The 20,193-nt window shown below is 47.1% G+C and overlaps 1 protein-coding gene, 1 long non-coding RNA gene and 2 other non-coding genes across 4 annotated transcripts; 2 read left to right on the forward strand and 2 right to left on the reverse strand.

Annotated features, from left to right (window-relative positions):
- The first annotated feature begins 3,115 nt into the window (after positions 1–3,115).
- TRNAQ-CUG lies at positions 3,116–3,187 on the forward strand. The gene has a single exon. It is a non-coding gene; the product is annotated as a tRNA-Gln (tRNA).
- A 1,345-nt stretch (positions 3,188–4,532) lies between these two features.
- Positions 4,533–4,696, reverse strand: LOC116863319. Its single transcript, XR_004381796.1, has one exon. It is a non-coding gene; the product is annotated as a U1 spliceosomal RNA (small nuclear RNA).
- Positions 4,697–4,998: 302 nt separating this feature from the next.
- LOC116863317 lies at positions 4,999–14,035 on the forward strand. The gene is made up of 3 exons (XR_004381795.1): positions 4,999–5,113; positions 9,145–9,195; positions 13,942–14,035. It is a non-coding gene; the product is annotated as an uncharacterized LOC116863317 (long non-coding RNA).
- Positions 14,036–15,764: 1,729 nt separating this feature from the next.
- Positions 15,765–16,799, reverse strand: LOC116863318 (RNA-binding protein FUS-like). The gene has a single exon (XM_032850801.1). It carries the CDS (start codon positions 16,797–16,799, stop codon positions 15,924–15,926), a length of 876 nt encoding a protein of 291 aa, XP_032706692.1. The 3' UTR covers positions 15,765–15,923.
- Positions 16,800–20,193: the final 3,394 nt, after the last annotated feature.

A 20,193-nucleotide genomic window follows, 5' to 3' on the forward strand; every position in this document is an offset into this window, starting at 1 on the left:
AACTTTAGGTACCCTCAGATTCAATCTGAATACACAATCACTTAAGCAACTGAGCCAGTTTTTCCAACTTGCTCCTCACGTGCTTGGAGAAACAAGTATTTCATTCACCACTGAGAGCACCATTCTAAGGGTTATAAAGCTGTGGTGTAACATTATGTCACATGTAAGGGGGATAAGGAGATGTAATATTATGTCTCTTTGTCTTTTTTCTACATCCAGAATCTCCTCTTCATTCTGCTAGCCCTGATCTGACCACAAACTGGAATCCCAACAACTCTCAACGGCCTCTGAAAAATCTGACCTAATTATAAACCCCCATCTCCAACTTGTACAGAGATTAAGTATGGTGACTAAGGAGAAAGAGCCCCGTTACAAAAACTCAGCTATAGCGGCGAATGATGGTTACAAGTTTCCACAGGCCTATCCCGAGGTTGCTGTTCAGCACCAAATGCCCAGGCGGATGTTAATTTGCCTGGATCCTCAAGGTGCTCATCTGCGCCACCTAAAGGCCTCATGAGAAGTTGTCTTCCGTTAAAGGAATTTAAAACAGTACTAAAGAAGTTAGTCCAGACAGATGAAAAGATAAAGATTTCATAAAACCGAAGTGCAATTCCACATGTGCTTAAGAGACAGGAAGCTGTAAGAGGAAGGAGTTTCCACTCGGACAAGAGAAAGCTGGATGATCTACCGAATCATTCCTCTTTTGAGCCCAACAGAGAGCTGAGATTGCAAGACCACTGGGTAGACTGAAGTCCAAAAGCCCAGTAAAGCACTCCAGGGAGGGACGTACACATGAACCATTTCCTGTCTGGCAGAGAGTGAAAAGGAAAGACAGCAGCCACAGAAGTTGTGAAGGAGAAAATAACTGCAATTTTAACCCTGTCTTACAAGCCAAAGCTATCGTTGACAGTTTACAATCCCAGAGGCTCCTATGTAAGGTGGGGTTTTTGCCTATCTTTCAGGATTTTTTTCTTTTCCAAGATTTTATTTATTTACTTGATAAAGAGACGGGGAGAGGGACAGAGGAGAAGCAGACTCTCCGCTGAGCAGGGCACCCAATGTGGGGCTCCAGCCCAGGACCCTGGGATCATGACCTGAGTCAAAGGCAGATTACTTAACCGACTGAGCCACCCGGGCACCCCATCAGCTGTTTTGCCTCAGGCTTCTGCCAAGGGTTCTTACTGCCTCTGGAAAATCTGACCTAATATAACCCCCAACTCCAACTAGAACAGGGCACAGCAAGGACTCTGGGGTGCCTCAGTGGTGTAGGCACAGAGACCAGGATCAGCTACCGCAGGCACAAAACCCAGTCACTTCTCTCATTTGTAAGAAAAGTCACCTACCATTGATGTTAGAGTGAGAAACCCTGCCAACCCTTGCTTCCAAGTATAGGTCAGCCTCAATAAGGGGGTGAAACGGGCTGGGGCAAGGGGCTGAGGAGAAAGAGAGTTGAGGAAGATGGGGAGAGATGAGAGGTGCAGCAGCAGAATGGGAGGAGAAGCAGAGAGAGGATGAGGAGGACTTACATTCCTGGGGCCCTTCTGTTCAGGACAGCCCCCCCCCACCACCACCACCACATCCCCATCTCTCACCTTGGGCTCTCAGACCCCACAAGGACACTCTCTCCACCCATCGCAGTTTCCAACCTCATTGCTCTCTCTTCCCCGCTCCTCCTCAGAGCCTGGTTCTCTGGCTTTCCCGGCCTTTCTGTGATCTCTCAACATCCTATCAACAGACTTCTTTCCTTTTGAAATCAGTCACAGTCCATTTCTGTTCCTTGCAGTCATAAAGCCTGACTCACTTCAAGCTTTTCTGGAGGAATACTTGGTGATGTTACGGCTCAACTTTTTCGTTTTCCAGAAGGCACTTTCATCTTCTCCTCCAACTTTGAGGAGAACACCTTCTTCTTCATAACAAAGTAGACCTTTTGCCTTCTGCCTCCATTCAAGCCTCATCCAGTCTCGAGGAACAAAATACCTCTTCCAGAGCACCAGGCATCTTTCGTTGTTTTTCAGGCAGCGGCTTTTTTCTTTCAATGTCAATTTTTTTTTTCTCTTCTGTGTACCGAGTAAGGGAAGGAATGGCTTTGGGATAAAATGAGGAGGTAAAGGGGAAATTAAGTACACAGATGGCTATTTTGAATGTAATGTGGATTTACATCTATTATGTGTATATTTAGTGTGGTGGTATTTTGTGTACCTAAGTCACGTACACACTGTAAGACACCTTGGGTACACATACCCTGTGGCCCAATCCTGGGTGCTCCTGGGTACATGGATATATGTTCGTTGTTTTGTTTTGTTTTTTAAGCGTGCAGTTTCCAGGTTATGATATATTGAGAAACCGGAATGGAACGGACTTGGCCAAACTCTCCGAAAACAGTCTTAAGAGTCAGAGCCCTGCCTTGTGGCTTTAATGGTAGCTGTTGATTTTGAGTCAACGCAAGCCAAGTTTGGTTTGGTTTGTCAGTGTTTGATGTTAATGTTAAACATGGCTGATTACTTTGTACTGTAGGTCTAACAAATACAGAAACAGAAACAGAAGAAAAGCTTACAACAACAGCAACAACAAAACCCAGAAGTGTATGGGGGAAGAAAAAAAAAAAAAAAAAGGGAAAATCCCCCTGCCTCCCAGTCCCACTCCACTGCTGACACACCTTTACCTATTACATGTAGGAGTCAGTTGGTGGCTTTGGAGGGTGAGGGGTGCTTTGTGACCAAGGGACCCAGGAAGTCCCAAGTCTTGCCTTTTCTCTGGGCAATGGGGAAAGTGTGAAGGCAAGGAAAAGCAAAGTAACTGTACTCTTCACAGAAATTTCACCTCTGGACAGAAAACTGGATAAAACTGGGGTAGAATCTGTGGTGTATGAACTCTTCCCTAACCCTAGGCCCAGAGTGGATTTCCCTTATTTTCTGAGATGGAAGTGACATGATAGAAGTCAACCAAAAGAGGCGGACAGAGAGAAAGCACGGCGGATGAGCACCGACGCGGGCCAACTGTAGTCTAGTCTAGTCCCCCCAGTACAGAGGACATACTTGGGACTGCCGGCGGGCGTGTGGAGGCTGGATCAGTACTTAGACACCTCTGGCGAGGGACAGCACACCACTTCTGTAGGGGTTCCATGGTGTAATGGTGAGCACTCTGGACTCTGAATCCAGCGATCCGAGTTCAAATCTCGGTGGGCCCTTTCCCTTTAAGGGGACAGGGTGGTTTTTTTAAAAACTCTTCAAGGGGCACAAGTGCCTTCCCGCTCTTCACCCCGCCCCCAATCCCGCGGAGGGAAACTCCCGGGACGTCGCCCCCCACCCCACGCCTGGACCCCACGCAGTCGCGTCCTCCGCGCTCCGCAGCCTCCTCAGGAACCCGGAACCCAGAAACTCGCATCTCAGAGTGGCCCCGGCTCTCATCCCCACCCCCACCCGGCGCCACGGACACTGCAGCCACAGCGGGGGCTCCGGGCCACTGGCGCCTCTCACCCCCACCCCCCACCCCCCACCCCGCCGTCTGTGACCACTAAATGCTGTACCCCGAGGGCGTCTCGCCGCGCGACCTGTCGTTGCACCGCTTGTCTTGTCCGGCAGGTTTTGCTGGAGGGTGCTGTGGTTCTGAGGTCGACGGTTCGGAGACCTCAACTGGAAGTGCACGGGCCTGTTTTTGAAGCAAGGCCTTGAATCCTTATTCCGCTTTTACAGAGCCAGTCGGCTGAGCTAATGTATTAACTTCTGAGATGCTTCCAGCCCAGGAGATTACAGTCATTCTGACCACAGAAAGCGTTACTTCACAGTCCCTGGCGGGTCCACAGCCACTGACCAATGATTCCTGGTGTAACTTTAATAAAATCAGTTTTCATCACGTCCAGTGTCTCTGCAGTGTTGCGCCCCAAGTAACGACCTACCAGTCAATGATTACAGGTAAAGTGCTTGCCTAATCTACAAATTTAAATGTGCTACTCACTGACTCCTTCGACAGGCCGATCTCATACCATAGTCCTCATTCCTGAGATAGGGAGGGGAGAGGGTAGGTAATCTGTTGCAGTCACTCTGAACACTTGAGCGAGCGGGATTTGAAAGCAGGAAATTGAACCGAAGATAGCCGGGCTCCAGAAGAGAAGCTCAGAGCCACTGGGTTTAAACTCCCTTTAATTTAGAAAGAAACAGTAGCATTACTCGACAGGAAGTTAAGCCTGTGTACTTCTTTTGGGAAAAAGGACCTAGGAAGACTCATGCCACAAGCAAGAAACTATCCTGCACAGGATAGCCACCCTTCGTAGAACCACTGCTTCTACAGATTCTCCAACTCGAACCCGTCTAATTCCGAAAACAAAACTTTCTCCTCCTTCTTCACCTTTTTAAGTAGACGCGCGCGTGGCTAATCCTAGTAAAACCTAAAACAACACAAAAAGCAAGGTAAAAGAATAAAACTCGCGCCCAAGTAGCCATACCGAAGCATACGAGCACTTCTCTAGCACACCCCACACTTTGCACGGGGGGAAAAGCCTTCTTCAATTACCTGTCTTTCAACCAGCCGAGAAACAGGGGAAAGCGCGAACGCAGTCCCCCACTACCACAAATTATGCAGTCGAGTTTCCCACATTTGGGGAAATCGCAGGGGTCAGCACATCCGGAGTGCAATGGATAAGCCTCGCCCTGGGAAAACCACCTTCGTGATCATGGTATCTCCCCTGCCAGGTAAGTATGACTTCCACCCCCTACGCCCCACACCAGCGGCACACGCCTTGCACTCTTCACACACGCCCACTTCTCTCCCCACCACTCTTGAGCCTCCCGACGCCTTCCACGCACGCAGCACAACGAACCTCCGTCAACCGCCCCGCACTCCTTCCCGGAGCCCCGGAGATCCCATTGTATTTAGGCGGCAGCGGTCGGAATCATCAGCCCCTGCGCTGCCCTATTTACATAGCACACGCCCTCTGTGTGGCGTCACAGGAGCACCTCCCTCCGGCGCACGCCCCGCCCCTGTCCTTGTCTCCCCTTTCCTTCCCACCCCGAAACCGTGCGGCGGGCGGGCGTGGGGTCTGAACCTCTGGCCTGCGGGGAACCTGTCTGGCAGGCTGTTCATGCCTCTATACCTTTCTTCAAAATAATGCCTTTCGGTGCGTAAAACAGAGCAAAGGAAAGGGGTTCCTTTTAGATCCAGTCAGTTTTAACTTTGTGATCCAGGATTTCAATTTCAATGGAAGTTTGTCCAGAGGCGCCTGGGTGGTGCAGTTAAGCACTGGATTCTTGGTTTCACTTCAGGTCTGGATCTGGGTGGGGGTGGTGGAATCAACCCCGAGCGGACTCGCGGCTCACCGCAGTCTGCCTGGAACTGTCTCCCGGTCTCCCCCTGTGCTCCGCGCCTTCCACCACCCCCTCCCCCCCGTGCATGCGCACTCTCCAATAGATAATTTTCTTTTTTTAAGATTTTTATTTATTTATTTGACAGAGAGATCACAAGCAGGCAGAGAGGCAGGCAGAGAGAGAGGAAAGGAAGCAGGCTCCCTGCTGAGCAGAGAGCCGGATGCGGGGCTCCAGCCGAGGACCCCGGGATCATGACCTGAGCCCAAGGCAGAGGCTTAACCCACTGAGCCACCCAGGTGCCCCTCCAACAGAATAATTTTTTAAAAAAATTAAAGCTATCCAGTACCCGAAAGCAGCTGAATTTATGAAACTAGAGACAACAGGTGACTGAAAACCAACGCTTCTGGGTTTTTGTGTTGTTTTGTTCTGACAGAAACAGAGAGCTAGAGCAGGAACACACGCAGGGGGAGTGGGAGCAGGAGGAGAAGCAGGCTTCCTGCCAAGCAGGGAGCGCGATATGGGGCTCGATTCCAGGACCCCGAGACAGACAGACGCATAACTACTGAGCCACCCAGGCGCCCCCGCCCAACCTTCCGTTTTCAGGGCTAGTGGCGCTCCAGCCTGGGAAACCCAACTGAAAGGCTATTAATTTTAACATTAAAAGTACATTCTATTCTGTTGCTCCTGTCACAATGTATTCATTGAAGGATTCTCCTCTGGAGACGGTAAAGGAAGTGTCTCTGGCCAGTCAGGGTAGGAGAGGACACGGCAACAGCGATTAGGTGTCAGTGGAGCCAGTGAACGTGAACGCTTGATCTAGGCCCCATTCCTTGAATCCTGGCAGCCAGACGCATTGTCCAGGCGGCAGTGACGAATACTTTCTGGGGAATCTGACCAGCCTTGTAACAGAAAGAGCATGTCCTCCTCTGTATTGCTTCTATTTCCCTTGCTGCTATGACCTATACCGTCAGAATACTGGCTTGCGTAGCTCTGCTTGTAGGCATCTGACAGCGAAGTTTTGCGAAGATTGCTTTTTACCTGACCTCCACCTCACCTGAGAAGGTAAGGAAGTAGGTACAGAAATGGCTATGCTATGTTTAAAGATTTGCAGGATCAACATGACCAGATTCCTGGACGCAAAGATCAGCTGACCAGGGACAAAAAACTTACAGGACCTTCCTCAGATGCCACACACACATCATCCAGCTCTTGACCCCCTCCCGCTTTCCTCTTGGGTAACATAAAAGAAACCTGAATTTCTTGCCAAGAGGAAATAGTTCTTTGGGTTAACAGTCTACCATCTCCGGGGCGCCTGGGTGGCTCAGTGGGTTAAAGCCGCCGCCTTCCGCTCGGGTCATGATTGAGCCCCGCATCGGGCTCTCTGCTTGGCGGGGAGCCTGCTCCCCCATCTCTCTGCCTGCTTCTCTGCCTACTTGTGATCTCGGTCTGTCAAACAAAAAATTTTTTAAATCTTAAAAAAAAAAAAAAAAGTCTGCCATCTCCTTGGTTTGCTGGCTTTCTGTATGAAGCCCCTTTCCCTGCCCCAGCATCTTGCCTCTTTACTGGCCTGGCATGGGGAGGGAGCCAGAGGAGCTTGGACTTGCGATCAGCCTGAGTGGAAAGACCTGGCACGGTCCTGTCAGGGAATGTGCAGGCACTGGTTAAAAATGCAAGGCCGACTTTTTGCTTTAGCTACTGCAGTAGGGGAGAGACTTCGGTATAAACCTGATGGCAACTCCCAAATACAGCAAAGACAACTGTGGGTCAGTGATTGGAAAATTACTCACAGAAACTTGGGTTAGACATCAACAGTGAGGGGATTCTTGCTGGGGCTGGGCCTGGAGGGCCGAGGACTAGGACTAATGCAGGAGGGCCGAGAGGAGCCCGAGTAAAGGAAAGCGGATGCTCTTTATTCAGAGCTTGCAGCTTGTGTTTTTGCAGAGACTGAAAGGCAGACAGAGGAGTGGGAGAGCTTCCTAGCAGAAAATGGGAAGGCTTCGTGTGTGCCGTGATTGGAGGCTGAGGGCACGGGTAAGCTACAGACAGGTGTTAACTTTAAAAATAAGTTATTTTCCCAGCAAAAATGGGCTTATTTGGAAACAGCAGAGAATTGCAAATTCAGGACATGCATGTTGTGGCAAAACCACAGGCAGGCTGAGTAAACAAAGGAGGGGGCTGTCCTTTTATGGAGGAGGAAGAAGTTGGGAGGGGTTGTTTTGAACAAAAATTCACTGGAGAAAAGCAAGAGTTCAGGGTGACGACGGCTTCTCACAGGCTGAGTTGGTGGGGGGTAGTCAGTTTCATGCAGGAGATACAATCCACATTCTTTTTCCTTTTGGGACCTGTCACTGTGAATTCTTTCCTGTTGAGAATTCTTCTGTTGGGAGTCTCCAACTGACAATTCTTCCTGTAATTGATGCTGGTGGTATGGCTCCCCCTTCTGGCCTCTATTTTAGTGAGGTTTCCCTTTATTATTTTTCACACCAACTGCATTTAGGTATCCTGTGAGATTGGTTGGGGCACACCGCACATCTGGCTCTCTCCGGTGGATCCCACGTGGGAAGCAGGAATGAGAACTACGGAAATTGTCAACTACCAAGTCCTGGCATCATGGATGGGTTTCTTAATATGCTCACACTGTTATCACGAAATGCCGCAGCCTGGGGGGCTTAAACAATAAAAGCAATTTATTTCTCACAGTTCTGGATGTTGGGAAGTCCCAGATTCAGGCGCCACCAATGTAGGGGTGGCCAAATAGGGCACCCCAACATATGCCACTCTGGCATAAGGATTATTTTGAGCTAAAAACATACTTGAAAAAGAGCAGACTCAAGAAGGGTGCTCTGACCTCCCTCCTCCTTCCTAAGAGGAGGAAGATAAAGCTCCCCTGTGAAAAGATGCCCTCCCTCTACCAGGAGGAAAGAAACGTTCTTGTTACCAGAGACAGGGAGTAGAGGCCGAGAGAAATCTCTGCAAATGGACCTTGTTAAAATAACCCTTATCTGTCTTTTGCCTCCTCCTATGTTTTGGTTACTTTTTCAAAATTTCTACTCTTGCTCAACCTAGTACGCAAGCACGTAGGCCTTAGCACTTTTGGGGTCTTTATTTTTCCTTGACCGCTTCCACATGCGTGTAAAATACGTCCGTGCTTTTCTCCTGTTAAGTCTGTTTTACAGCCAACTTAATTCTCAGGCCCAGTCAGAGACCCTAAAGGGAACCCAGGAAGAGTTTCGCCTCTTCTGCAGCTTCATTCTCAGGCGTCCTGTCTTGGCTTACATCAGCCCCCATCTCTCGCTGTGTGCTCGCTCAAAGGGCCTCCTTTTAGGAAGGGGGGGGGGGGCGCGGGGACGATGTTGAGGAAAACATATCCTGGCTTTTAACTTCCTCAAGTGTCAATCCAGGTTTAGTAGGGGGTGTGGCCACAGCACAGACCCGTCTTTCTGCAGCTGGAAGAGGATGGAGGGCTATTTCATTATCCAGAACAACTGTGGCCAGAGAGTTTACCGATCTTTGCCTGGCAGCTACTGCTTCACCAGCAGATTCTGTAATAACTTAAAGAAATTAAGAAGTTCCTGGGGTGCCTGGGTGGCTCAGTGGTTAAGCCTCTGCCTTTGGCTAAGGTCATGATCTCAGAATCCTGGGATCCAGCCCCACATCGAGCCCCACATCGGGCTCCCTGCTCAGCAGGGGAGCCTGCTTCCCTGCCTCCCTCTCTGCCTGCCTCTCTGCCTACTTGTGATCCCTCTCTCTGTCAAGTAAATAAATAAGTAAATAAAAATCTTTAAAAACTAAAGAAATTAAGAAGTTCCTGATCATCGCCTTATTTACTTTTATCCCTTACCAGGAAGAAGGGATCCGCCAACAGGAGTGAATCCCGAATCACAAAAGCCTCCTGGTAGGTCCTCTCTCACAATGTAAATGGCGATTCCACCAATGAGGTGCCTGCCTTCTTTTGCTTGTGAAAAGCTGGGGGCAGAATTACAGGGTTTTTTGTTTTGTTTTGTGTTTTGTGTTTTTTCCTAGCCTGAAATAAAAGGTTGTTCTAAATTCCGGAGGTTACCCCCACTTAGCAATGGCCTGGCAGGGGTCAAGATGAAGGTGTTCCTCTTTCCAGGCCAATGCCAGGGGAAAGGAAAGGAAAAGGAGGAGTAAGGGGTTCGTGATTAGTTCAAGTATGAAGTCTTGATCCATCGTCTGGGGCTGAAGCAGTCGATCTCCATGTCAGTTGCTTCTCTTCATCAGCCTGATTTGGAGGTCTCCAGCATCTGTGCCGACTCAAGTGTCACGTGCAACTTTTTTTTAGCTGTGTGATGTGGACCTGAGGATCAACGCTTCCTAGTTTTGCAGCAGTGTCTGTGGTCAGGAACACTTGGTAAGGTTCCTCTGCATGAGGCTCAAGGGCTGTCTCCCTCTGACAACACTTCCAGAATACCCAGTCATCAGGCCAGACAGACTGTGACTGACAGAATCCTTTGAACGCCCATCTGGGAAGGCTTCTTTAACCTGCGGACGACAGCCCTGAGCGAAGACACTACACACTTCCAGTAGCTGCTATTACTGACAAGGGAGAGAATTCCAAAAAGTCTGCAAGGTTTTCGTCAGGGTTTGTATTTGTCCAGGGATGTGGAGAACGTGGAAGGTATAATTCAAGTGGGAAACACACTTTCTAACAGTTTTTTCCACTACTGTGAGGACATCAGCCTTGCAGTAAGGATAAACCTCAGCCCATCTGGAAAACATATCATACAGTAACAAGAACATATTGATAAGCTCTACTACCAGGTGGCAACTGAATGAAGACCAGCTGCACGTGTTCGAAGGGTCCAGAGGGAGGTTTGAGGCTTCTAGAACAAAGGGAGTTTTCCCAGGGTTATAGACCGGACAGGTCAGACTTTGCTGGTAGACTGTTTTCTGTAACTTTATGTAAAATCTTTCCACCAATGTCTATTTATCATCTGAGTCCATTTAAATGTACTATGGTACGTTAGAGAGTACAAACCCCCAAAAATGGGGTTTGTTAGGGAGCCAGAAGAACCAAGTGACCACCTTGGTTTTCCACTGGCCCCAGCTGTTCCTTTAATTTACAGCCATTCTTTACCCACCTTAGTTTTTCCGATTCAGGAGCAGACTGCTTGCCATGGGCATAGGACATTTAATATGGCAAAAATCTGGCAACAAGGGGCCATTCTTTGCAGGACCACAATGGACATTATCCAAATGTATCATTATCTTTACAGAAATCTGTTGCTGTTGCCTTGTATGTCAGCCAGCTTGATCACGTATTAAAATTTCTCTCCAAAAAAAAAAAAAAATACACACACACACACACACACACACACACACGTATTTTACAAACCTACAACTTTCTTTTTACATTCAGATTTTGGGGGCGCCTGGCTGGCTCAGTCTGGGGAGCATGCAACTCTTGATCTTGGGGTTGTGAGCTTGATCCCCCCGTAGGGTAGAATTTAGTTAAAAAAAAAAAATTCTGATGTCGTCCTATGTTTTCCTTCTTAAAATTATCAGTCTCACTTTAGTCACTAACACAAAAGTACTTTCTTTTTCCCTCAACAAAAATGTATTTCCATCCCTCCTCCTTTTTCTTACCAAAACCACGTATTTCACTTTCCTTGCATATGGAAACATTTCCCTTATTATTTCCAGTAGTCTTAGTTACTTGTATCAGAATTTTTAACTCTTAGAAACCTTAATGTCTAGTCATAAGAAGCACTTGTGAACTATTATAGCAGTGAGGTAGGAAATTGAAGGGACTCCGTTTTAGAAATTCTAAGTGTCCATCTCTGCTGTTTTTCTGCTAGGCCCCATTTACGCACATTCCATCTTTTGCCCCTGAATCAGCCAAAGCAGCTATGTTCCCACTTCGAGGGGGACCAAGGAAGTTAATCATACTCTGAGTTCTGTCCTAGACCCCAAACACCTGTTAACACCTAAGAAGAGCCAGATCCCAAACATGGTTCAGGGTATTAGCTTCAAACCAACCTCTGCTACCTTCCCTAATTTATGCAGTAACACCTACTGTTCCCCTGACACCTCTGATTGGATCCTACCACACTCTTGAAGAAACACAACCCTACACCCTCTCCAATATAAACTGCTAGCCTCAAGGAGACTTATCCTTTCCTTTCCCAGTCTTCCAGCTACTTGGTCTGCTATTCTCCACCTGTCACTCACCCTATTTAGGAAACTCTGTTTTCATGTTCTCTGGCTTGTGTTTCATTTCTGTCCTGTGTCAAGTCAAGGACCCTCTTGGCTGGTCCTGCTCAGACCCAGTCTGCCTGTATCACGAGCTTCTTTAGATTTGCAAATTTCTGAGTATATTTTATAATTTCTAGAAGCACTTGCCTTTTTAAATTTTCTAGTGTGGCACTAACACACTTAAATATCTTTTAGTTTCTCTGTAATCAGAAGCCAAAAATTAATGTTTTAATATTCTGTCTTATTTGGAAATGAGCTAGATATTTAATAAATTTAACTTACCATTTAACTAACTTAGCGAAATTGTTAAGGTTTCAGATTGCCAAAAAGATTTGGGGAAACTACTTAAGCAGACTAGTAAATTCCAGTGAAATAGAAGTTTTATATTTAATGCTGGTAACGCTAAAGATGTGTCTGTTTTAATTAAGCCATCAACCTTAAACTAGTTTTTTAAATTTCTTTTTTTTAAAGATTTTACTTATTTGACAGACAGAGATCACAAGCAGGTGGGGGTGGAGGGGTGGGGGGGTGGGGGTGGGGGAGTAGGCAGCCTGCTGAGCAGGGAGCCCAATGCAGGGCTCAATCCCAGGACCCTGAGACCATTACCTAAGCCTAAGGCAGAGGCTTAACCCACTGAATCACCCAGGCACCCCTTAAACTAGCTTTTATTAATTCCGTATTTTCCCAGATCATACAAACTTAAAAGACACTTGGGTAGTTTCTTTTCCTTTCCTTTCCTTTTTTTTTTTTTTTTTTTTTTTTTAAATAGAGGAAGTGGGGGAAGGGGAGAGGGAGAGGGAGACAGAGAATCCATGCCTAGCTTGGAGCTTCATGCGGGGCTTATCTCACAAGACCTGAGCTGAAACCAAGAGCCAGATGCTTATAACTGACTGAGCCATTCAGGTGCCCCAGTTTTTCTTTCTTTCTGAGTTTTAGAGTGCCCAATCCTTACAAGCACTTGCCTTCAAACCAAATGAATGAAACTCTTTTACAAATTAATTTCAACAGTACCATCCAGGTAGAAAAATATTGACATTACAGTACACACACACACACACACACACGGGTGCAGAGACACTATGGTTACTTTGGTTTTTTTTGTTTTTTTTTTAAGATTTTATTTATTTGACAGACAGAAATCACAAGCAGGCAGAGGCAGGCAGAGAGAGGAAGCAGCAGGCTCCCCGCCCAGCAGAGAGCCCGATGCGGGGCTCGATCCCAGGATGCCGGGATCACGACCTGAGCCGAAGGCAGAGAGGCCTTAACCCACTGAGCCACCCAGGCGCCCCCACTTTGGTTTTTTTTTAAGGCCAACAATTTACAAGTCTTTTGGAGATAAACAGGGGAGGTTTGGGGATCAGTAAGGGAATAGGTGAATTCTGAATTGCCTCTCGAGCTAACTTCTGCAAAACTTATGTCAGATCAAGACAGCTGCTGTCACTTTCTGAAAGATTTGGGTTTTAAGTTAAATGACAACTTCGGCTGAGCCACCTATCCAACTATATTATCTGCTTTGTTTCTTTCCCTCCGGGTACAGTTTCAATTTTAAGTATTTCTGGCATTACCGAATAACCCTGCTTGGGTGTAAGCTGGGTCCCCAAAGAAGGTACAAAGGATATCACCTTTCCAAAATCCAAAATCACGCTGACAGCCAAAAGGAAACCCAAGTTGGACGCCCCAGGCCGACCAAACACCTAGCCCAGTAATGCAAAACGAGACAAACAAGAAGACAATAGCTATCCCAGGGAGAGAAAGGATCAATATAATGGGCTTGGATCCGAAAAGAAAGGGACAATGTGAAATTTTTTTCTCTCTCTCAACTGGGTGCTGCAGAAAGAAATTCAGAACTGATTCTGGTGAGAGTTTCCACCCTTCACTGGCTTCTGCCAGTTTTTCCAGGATCCCCTGTGCAGGCTCTGGTATTTACCAGAGTTACCCCTTGTCTGGTTAAAGGAATAATACAGCAGTTTACCAGAGAATCTCTTGTTTTCATCAACTCTGGGAGAGGCCCATGTGGGCCCTCTCTTGAAGGTAGGTATGGAATTGTCTGTAAGGCCATCGGCTTGGGAGGACTTTTGTTTACAGCTGTGTCATCTCTTCAGAGTAGAAAAACAATTCAGAGGATTATATCGGAATGGATACTCAGACGACAGAGGGGATCAAGAGGAGTTACATCAAAGTTATAGTCTTTTAATTCTCCATGAGCCTTTTGCAATGAATCTTTCAATAAACTGCAAGGCATCTGGAGGCTTTGGCTCGCCAACTGAAACAGGTATCTCATTCTGTTTAAATTTGAAAGCCCTTACTTAAATTTTAAATACACTTCTTAACTTATCTTAGGTACTTGCAATGTCCCGCATCATGGCCATTGTAATTCCAAGTTGTATTTCGAGTAAAACTCTGCCGTCTCTGTAGTTATTCACAGCTCCTGGCCCCACAAGTTTTTCAACACAAAGCAAGCCGGCTGGCCAGAAGGTGGCGCGCTTGACTCTACAATTTCAGAATCCCATTACCTAAGCCTCTGTTCACACAAGACAAGACAGAGAAGGGCACCTCAACACAACAGCAGTAACCAAAAGATGTTACTGGCAAAAAGAAGTCCCCGCATACCACCAGCAATTCCCAGCATGGACTCAACCAGCAGGCTTCGGTACATGGAGAGTGGGCAGGAAATGAGGAAAGGACCAACCAGCAAATCTGAGTAAATGGAAACCATGGACTGCAAATGGGGAAAGGACCCCAACAAGGAACTACAGAGCAGACTGAACCAAGGGCTAAGGACTGCAGCTCTCTCAGAGCCTCCCGTCCGTCTTGTCTACGCCCATTACCCCTGGACTGAGAAGCCAATTAGATCAGTAGCTCCAATGCAGAAAAAGAGGGGAGCTCAAACCAAGAGAATCTTACCAATAGTCCTTGGAAAGAGCAAGACAGAGCGAGCTCAGGAGGCACCATGCCTGCTTTTCATTATCCGTGAAAGCCACTAGGAGTTCACTTTGAATTCCTATGTTGCACCAATTCTTAAAAATACCAAACCCATGAAATCTGAAGCTCTGATTGGCTTTATTAAATGAGTCACAAATCAGGCAGCATCCCATCTAGCAAGTACAGGGGAACTCTGCTGAGTTTACAGAGAGCAAAGGTTTTTAAAGACACACAGAGGGCTTAAAAATAAAAGAAGAAAGGAATTTGTGAGCCAGAATGCATAGTTTAGGCAAGGTTGCCCTCAGAGGGGGAGGAGTGGGGGTCTATCAGTGAAGTTCCTACTACTGACCAAGAATTCCATGTTGACTAGTCAAAGGTGACATTTCTGGGAGGCTGAAACTGCAGTTAGGTTAAGTAGTAAGTGTTTTCTTACTGGGTTGGGGTCTTTTTAAGTGGTACCATCTGGGGCCTGGTTTTCTTTTTAACCTACTGTTGCCAGGTGAACTGGGGAGACACCGGACCCTGAGGCCTCAATCCAGCCAGTCCTGAAGAGAGGGAGAGGAGGAGAGAAAGGGAGAGGGACAGGGAGAGCTAGAGCAAGAGGGAGCTGGATGGTGGGGGGCGGGGGGGGAGGTAGGGTGTCTTTCACTGATGATCGATATCAACAAGCTTATTACCTTGCGGTGGGAGACTGGGTTTCCTTTTTTTTTTTTTTTTTTCTTCTTAATTTGGTCAAGGGTTTCCTGTCCTGGCACTGGCCACCTTGGGCCTGTCTGGTTTGATCCAGCTTTTTGTGGAGTGCTGCCCAGACAGGCCTCTGACCTCCCAGATAGCTGGTGATGACTTCCTCATTGCTGACCTCCAGCTATCCCGTCTGAACCCAACTGACCGCCTACTCTAACAATACCAAAACCAGACAAATGATCCAGGATGTTGAACTGGTCTGGGCTGTTGACCAACTCAAAAAGCTACCATGTTAGAATTACAGAAGGAAGAAACAGGACTACAGAAATTATGAAAATTTATAAACCTCCACAGAGACTGAAGGCAACGGCGAACTGGTGTGTGCAGGTGGTTGATGTTCAGAGGGAGCAGAGCCACAAGATGGAGAAAATCATTTAGGTTCTGACCTTGCATCTCACTCCCATGGCACTGGCTCAATCATTTCTTATCCCTTCAAGAAAGGAATTACTAGCAGCACTTACTCTATTTGCCAATGTGGCGTGCAGTTTGATATCTGGGACCCGCATAAGCTTTGTCGAGTGAAACAGGTGTAGACACGCCTGATGATCCCTGGGTGTTCTTTTTTTTTTTTTTTTTTTTTTAAACTAAAACGATGGTTTTTAATGGGAACCAGAGGTACGGTTACAATTACATAGTCCGACACAAAAAACCCGTGGGTGATCAGGAGTTGGAAGGTTACAAAATAATGAGGGTAACACTGGGTACAAGAAGAAAAGCTGTAGCAGAACCTCAGGAGCCAAGCTAATACGGCCTCTCCCTGCGATCCTGTCTGTGCTCACCCCTGGAGTCCATCTTGCCAGGGCCAAAGCCACCTCTGTCCCCACCACCCCGGCCCCCTCGGAAGCCCCCACGGTCCCCGCCTCGGCCTCGGTAGCCGCCCCGATCATAGCCTCCTCTTCCACCACGACGATCATCTCCATAGTTACCCCCCATGTGAGAGCCTCCTGGTCCCCCTCCTGGGCCATCTGGTTTAGGGGCCTTACACTGGTTGCATTCATTCCTCCAGGAGAAGTTCATGTTCTCACATATAGGATTAGGACACTTCCAGTCACCAGCTCGCTGCTGGCCGCCGCCACCACCACCTCCACTAGGGAATCCTCCCCGGCCACCGCCACCACTGCCACCACCTCCGTAGCCTCCACGGCCCACAGGTCCTCCTCGCCCTCGGCCTCCACGACCATTGCCACCGCCCCGATTGAAGTCTGCTCGCCGAGTAGCAAATGAGACCTTGATAGGATTCCCAGAGAATTCTTTACCATCAAACCAGTCAATAGCTGCTTTAGCAGATGGTGGGTCATCAAACAACACTGTTGCCTCTCCCTTCAGCTTGCCGGTTTCCCTGTCTGTGTACAGATTAATCATGGGCTGTCCTGTTTTCTTATTTGTCTTAATAATACCAATCTGCTTGAAGTAATCAGCCACAGACTCAATTGTAACATTTTCGCCCAAGCCCTGCACGAAGATGGTGTTGTTGTCTGAATTATCCTGTTCAGAGTCATGACGTGATCCTTGGTCCCGAGGGCCACCAAATTTATTGAAGCCACCACGGTCACTTCTCCCTGGGTGTTCTTTTGCCAGAGTTTCCTCCTCCAAAACTGCAGGGCTGATGACTGTCATGGCCTACCCCAGTGGGGCTTACCCATCCCTCAGTATAAAAGTGATCCCCTAAAGAGAAGATTTCCCTGATGGACTATAACACAACAGTAACAGAAATTATTTTATTGTACATGTTGCTCTACACATGGGAACTCATTCTTGATTTTACCACAACCACCAAAGACTGAGGGCCTACCTCTACCGAGTTCCCCTCATCTCCCTGTGGATTCTTCCCAAGTATCCCCCCCCCTTCCTTGTTCCCCTAATTCCTTCCCCTGCACCAGGGTGTCTGCCCAACCCTGCAATGTCTCTCCGTTTGAGAATTTCATTTCTTGATCCCCACTGCATAGTGAGACAGGGCCCAAGGTCTGTCCAAGTCTAGCATGGGAATCAATGACCAGATGACTCTGGATTCCAGGGACCACCAGGAGAAAAAATAAAAGTTAACACTGGTTTTAGACCCAAATATGCAATACCTCAAAGACCCATCAGACACACCTACCACCCGAAGGACAGCCTCTCCAAAGTCCCTGTGCACAGTAATTCCTCCATGTCTTCTGCCCTGGAAATAACCAGAGAAGTTTAGTTCCCACTTTCTTTCCCTATTGTGGCAGTTGTTCCCTGAAGGTCAAGGCCCCAGGGGGACCTAACTTGCCCCAACACCAGATAGAGAGTTCGAAGTAAAACTTCTGAACACACTGCACTGGCCATACCCTGGCAAGTACCCACAACTCACGGGCAGGGGGTGGGGGGGAGGAGTGTGAGGCACAGCCCTGCAAAAACTCACGTTGGGGCTTCTTGTCCTGTTTCCTTTCGGTCCCTCTTTGGGTGCCACTTGCCGCTTCCCAAGGGCGCAGGGGAGGAAAACGAAGCACAGGCGAGTCAGCAGTTATTTATTAGATACAAGACAACAACCAACAAAGAGGAAGAAGACATAGGTCACAAATCTTGTAGGTAAACAAGAAGAAGAGTAAGGTGTGCCTGGTCGAGCAGCTTGGAATTTGTAGGAGAGCAAGCGCACTTAAAGGGATTACCTTCGCAGCAGGCTTTCTCTGGGGCTAGGGAGACAACGGAAAAGGGAAGCAGACGACGGTATTCGGCCCTGAGCGGGCTGGGTGTTCCTGGCTGCCCGGCTTCAAGGACATGTACCATCCTCTCCCCCAGTGGCCCGCTGCTAGTACAGGTTTTTCTCAAGGTCATTTTTAAGCCCGCTTGCATGACCAATACAACTCCTCATTAGTTATATTTTAAGTAGCATATTATCCTGAGGGACGGTTACAATCCCAGGGTCCTGCGATTGAGCGATGGGATCAAGCCCTGAAATCAAGCCCCGAAGCGCCCGCACCCCCCCACCCCCCAACCCCGCACTGGACTCCCTCCTCAGCGGGGAGTCTGCTTCTCCCTGTGCCTCTGCCCTTTCTCCCTGCTCGTGATCTCACTCTCTCTCAATTAAATAAAATCTTTTAAAATACATAAATATCCGCATGTACATATTGATGTAAGTAAATAGATAGAAAAATGAATAGGGAAAATAGACAAATGTCCCATGCAGAAGTATCCCAAATTTATGTAGCTACTACACTAACTGTGGGCTACTCACTTCCCTACCCATGGAAATGGGATAAAAAGTGATTTTACAGTGGAGAAGCCTAACAAACACTGCCTCAGCCACCTGATCAAGATTCATATCAATAGAGATAAATAATGTAATAGTACATATTGTTAAGAAATAGAGTTCTGGGGCGCCTGGGTGGCTTAGCCCAGGGTTGAGTTTCGGACTCTTGATTTCAACTGGGGTCATGATCTCAGGGTTGTGGGATCCAGCCTTGAGTCCAGCTCTGCTCCTTCCCCCCCCCAGCTCCTGAGCTCGCTCGTGCTCTCTCTCTCTCTCTCTCTCTCTCTCTCAAGTAAATAAATAAATAAATAAATCTTTTTAAACAAGTAATACAATTCGACCGAATAAATTTGACGATCAAACTGTTTTTTTTTAAATGATTCCTGAGTCAGGCAGCATTCCAACCAATAAGCAGAGGGGCGTTCTGCTGGGCTAAATAAAAGAAGGGTTTTTTTTGCGTTTTTTAAGATTTACTTATTTGAGAGGGAGAGAGAGAGAGAGAGAGAGAAAGGGAACAGGGCTGGGCTGGGGCAGAGAGAGAGAGAGAATCCTAAGCCAACTCCACGCTCGACACGCTCGGCACCGAGACCCACGTGGTGCCGGACTCCAGCACGCTGAGATCAGGACCTGAGCCGAAACCAAGAGTCGGACGCTCAACCAACATACCATCCAGCTGACTCCAAAAGGAGGTTATTAAAGGCAAAGAGAAGACTTTAAGGAAAAAAGAAGAAAGAAAGACAAGACCAAGGTACTTATCAGCAGGGAATATGTTATTGAGGCAAGGTTGCCCTCCTAGGGTGAGAGGAAGGGGTGTACCAGTAAAGTCCCTAGTATTGACCAAGAAATTCCATGTTGACTGGTTAAAGGTTACATTTCTGGGGGGCTGAAACTGCAGTTTAGGTTAGGTATGAAGTTTTGGTTTACTTTCTTGGGGTTTAACCTAAATGATGCTATTTTGAGCCTGTGGTTTTCTTTTTAACAACTTCCATAATACAAAGTGATGAGAATGGTGCTTTACCTCCCAAAACCCATAACCCCTGATTGTGAGAAAAACATCAGACAAATCCCAGTTGAGGGACAGTCTACAAAGTCTGTGACCTCTACTCCTGAGAATTTTCAGGGTCATTAATAACAAGGGAAATCTGAGAGACTGTGACAATCAAGAAGAGCATAAGGAGAATATAACGGGATATTCTGGGTAGAATCCTGGAATAAGAAAAGGTCATTATGTAAAAAACTAAGGAAATCTGAACAAAATATGAACTTTAGTTAATAATAATGTATTCGTTCAATTATGACAAACATACCACTCTAATGTAAAATGCAAATTGTAGGGGAAACTGAATGCACGGTATATGGGAATCTTCTGTACTATCTTCTCAACTTTTCTATAAATCTAAATCTATTCTAATATAAAAAGTTTACATAAGGGCGCCTGAGTGGCTCAGTTGGTTAAGCTGCCTTCAGCTCAGGTCATGATCCCAGAGTACCGGGATTAGGTCCCCTTAGGCTCCCGGCTCCACGGGGAGTCTGCTTCTCCCTCTGACCTTGTCCTTGCTCATGCTCTCTCTCACTGTCTCTCTCTCAAATAAATAAATAAATAAATAAATAAAGTCTTTAAAAAAAAGTTTATGTAAAAAGTAAAAAAAAAAAAAGTCAAGCCAATTATAAAAGTGGACAAAACACTTGGAATCTCTTCACAAAAGAAGATTTCTTTAGGGCCAAGAGGTGTAAGAAAGAATTCTCAATATCATCCACCACTCCTTAGAAGCACAAATTTAAAATGCCCTGAAATACCAT

This window comes from Lontra canadensis, unplaced genomic scaffold, assembly GCF_010015895.1.
Source record: "Lontra canadensis isolate GAN:19392208 unplaced genomic scaffold, GSC_riverotter_1.0 scaffold904, whole genome shotgun sequence".
Lineage (NCBI taxonomy): Eukaryota > Metazoa > Chordata > Mammalia > Carnivora > Mustelidae > Lontra > Lontra canadensis.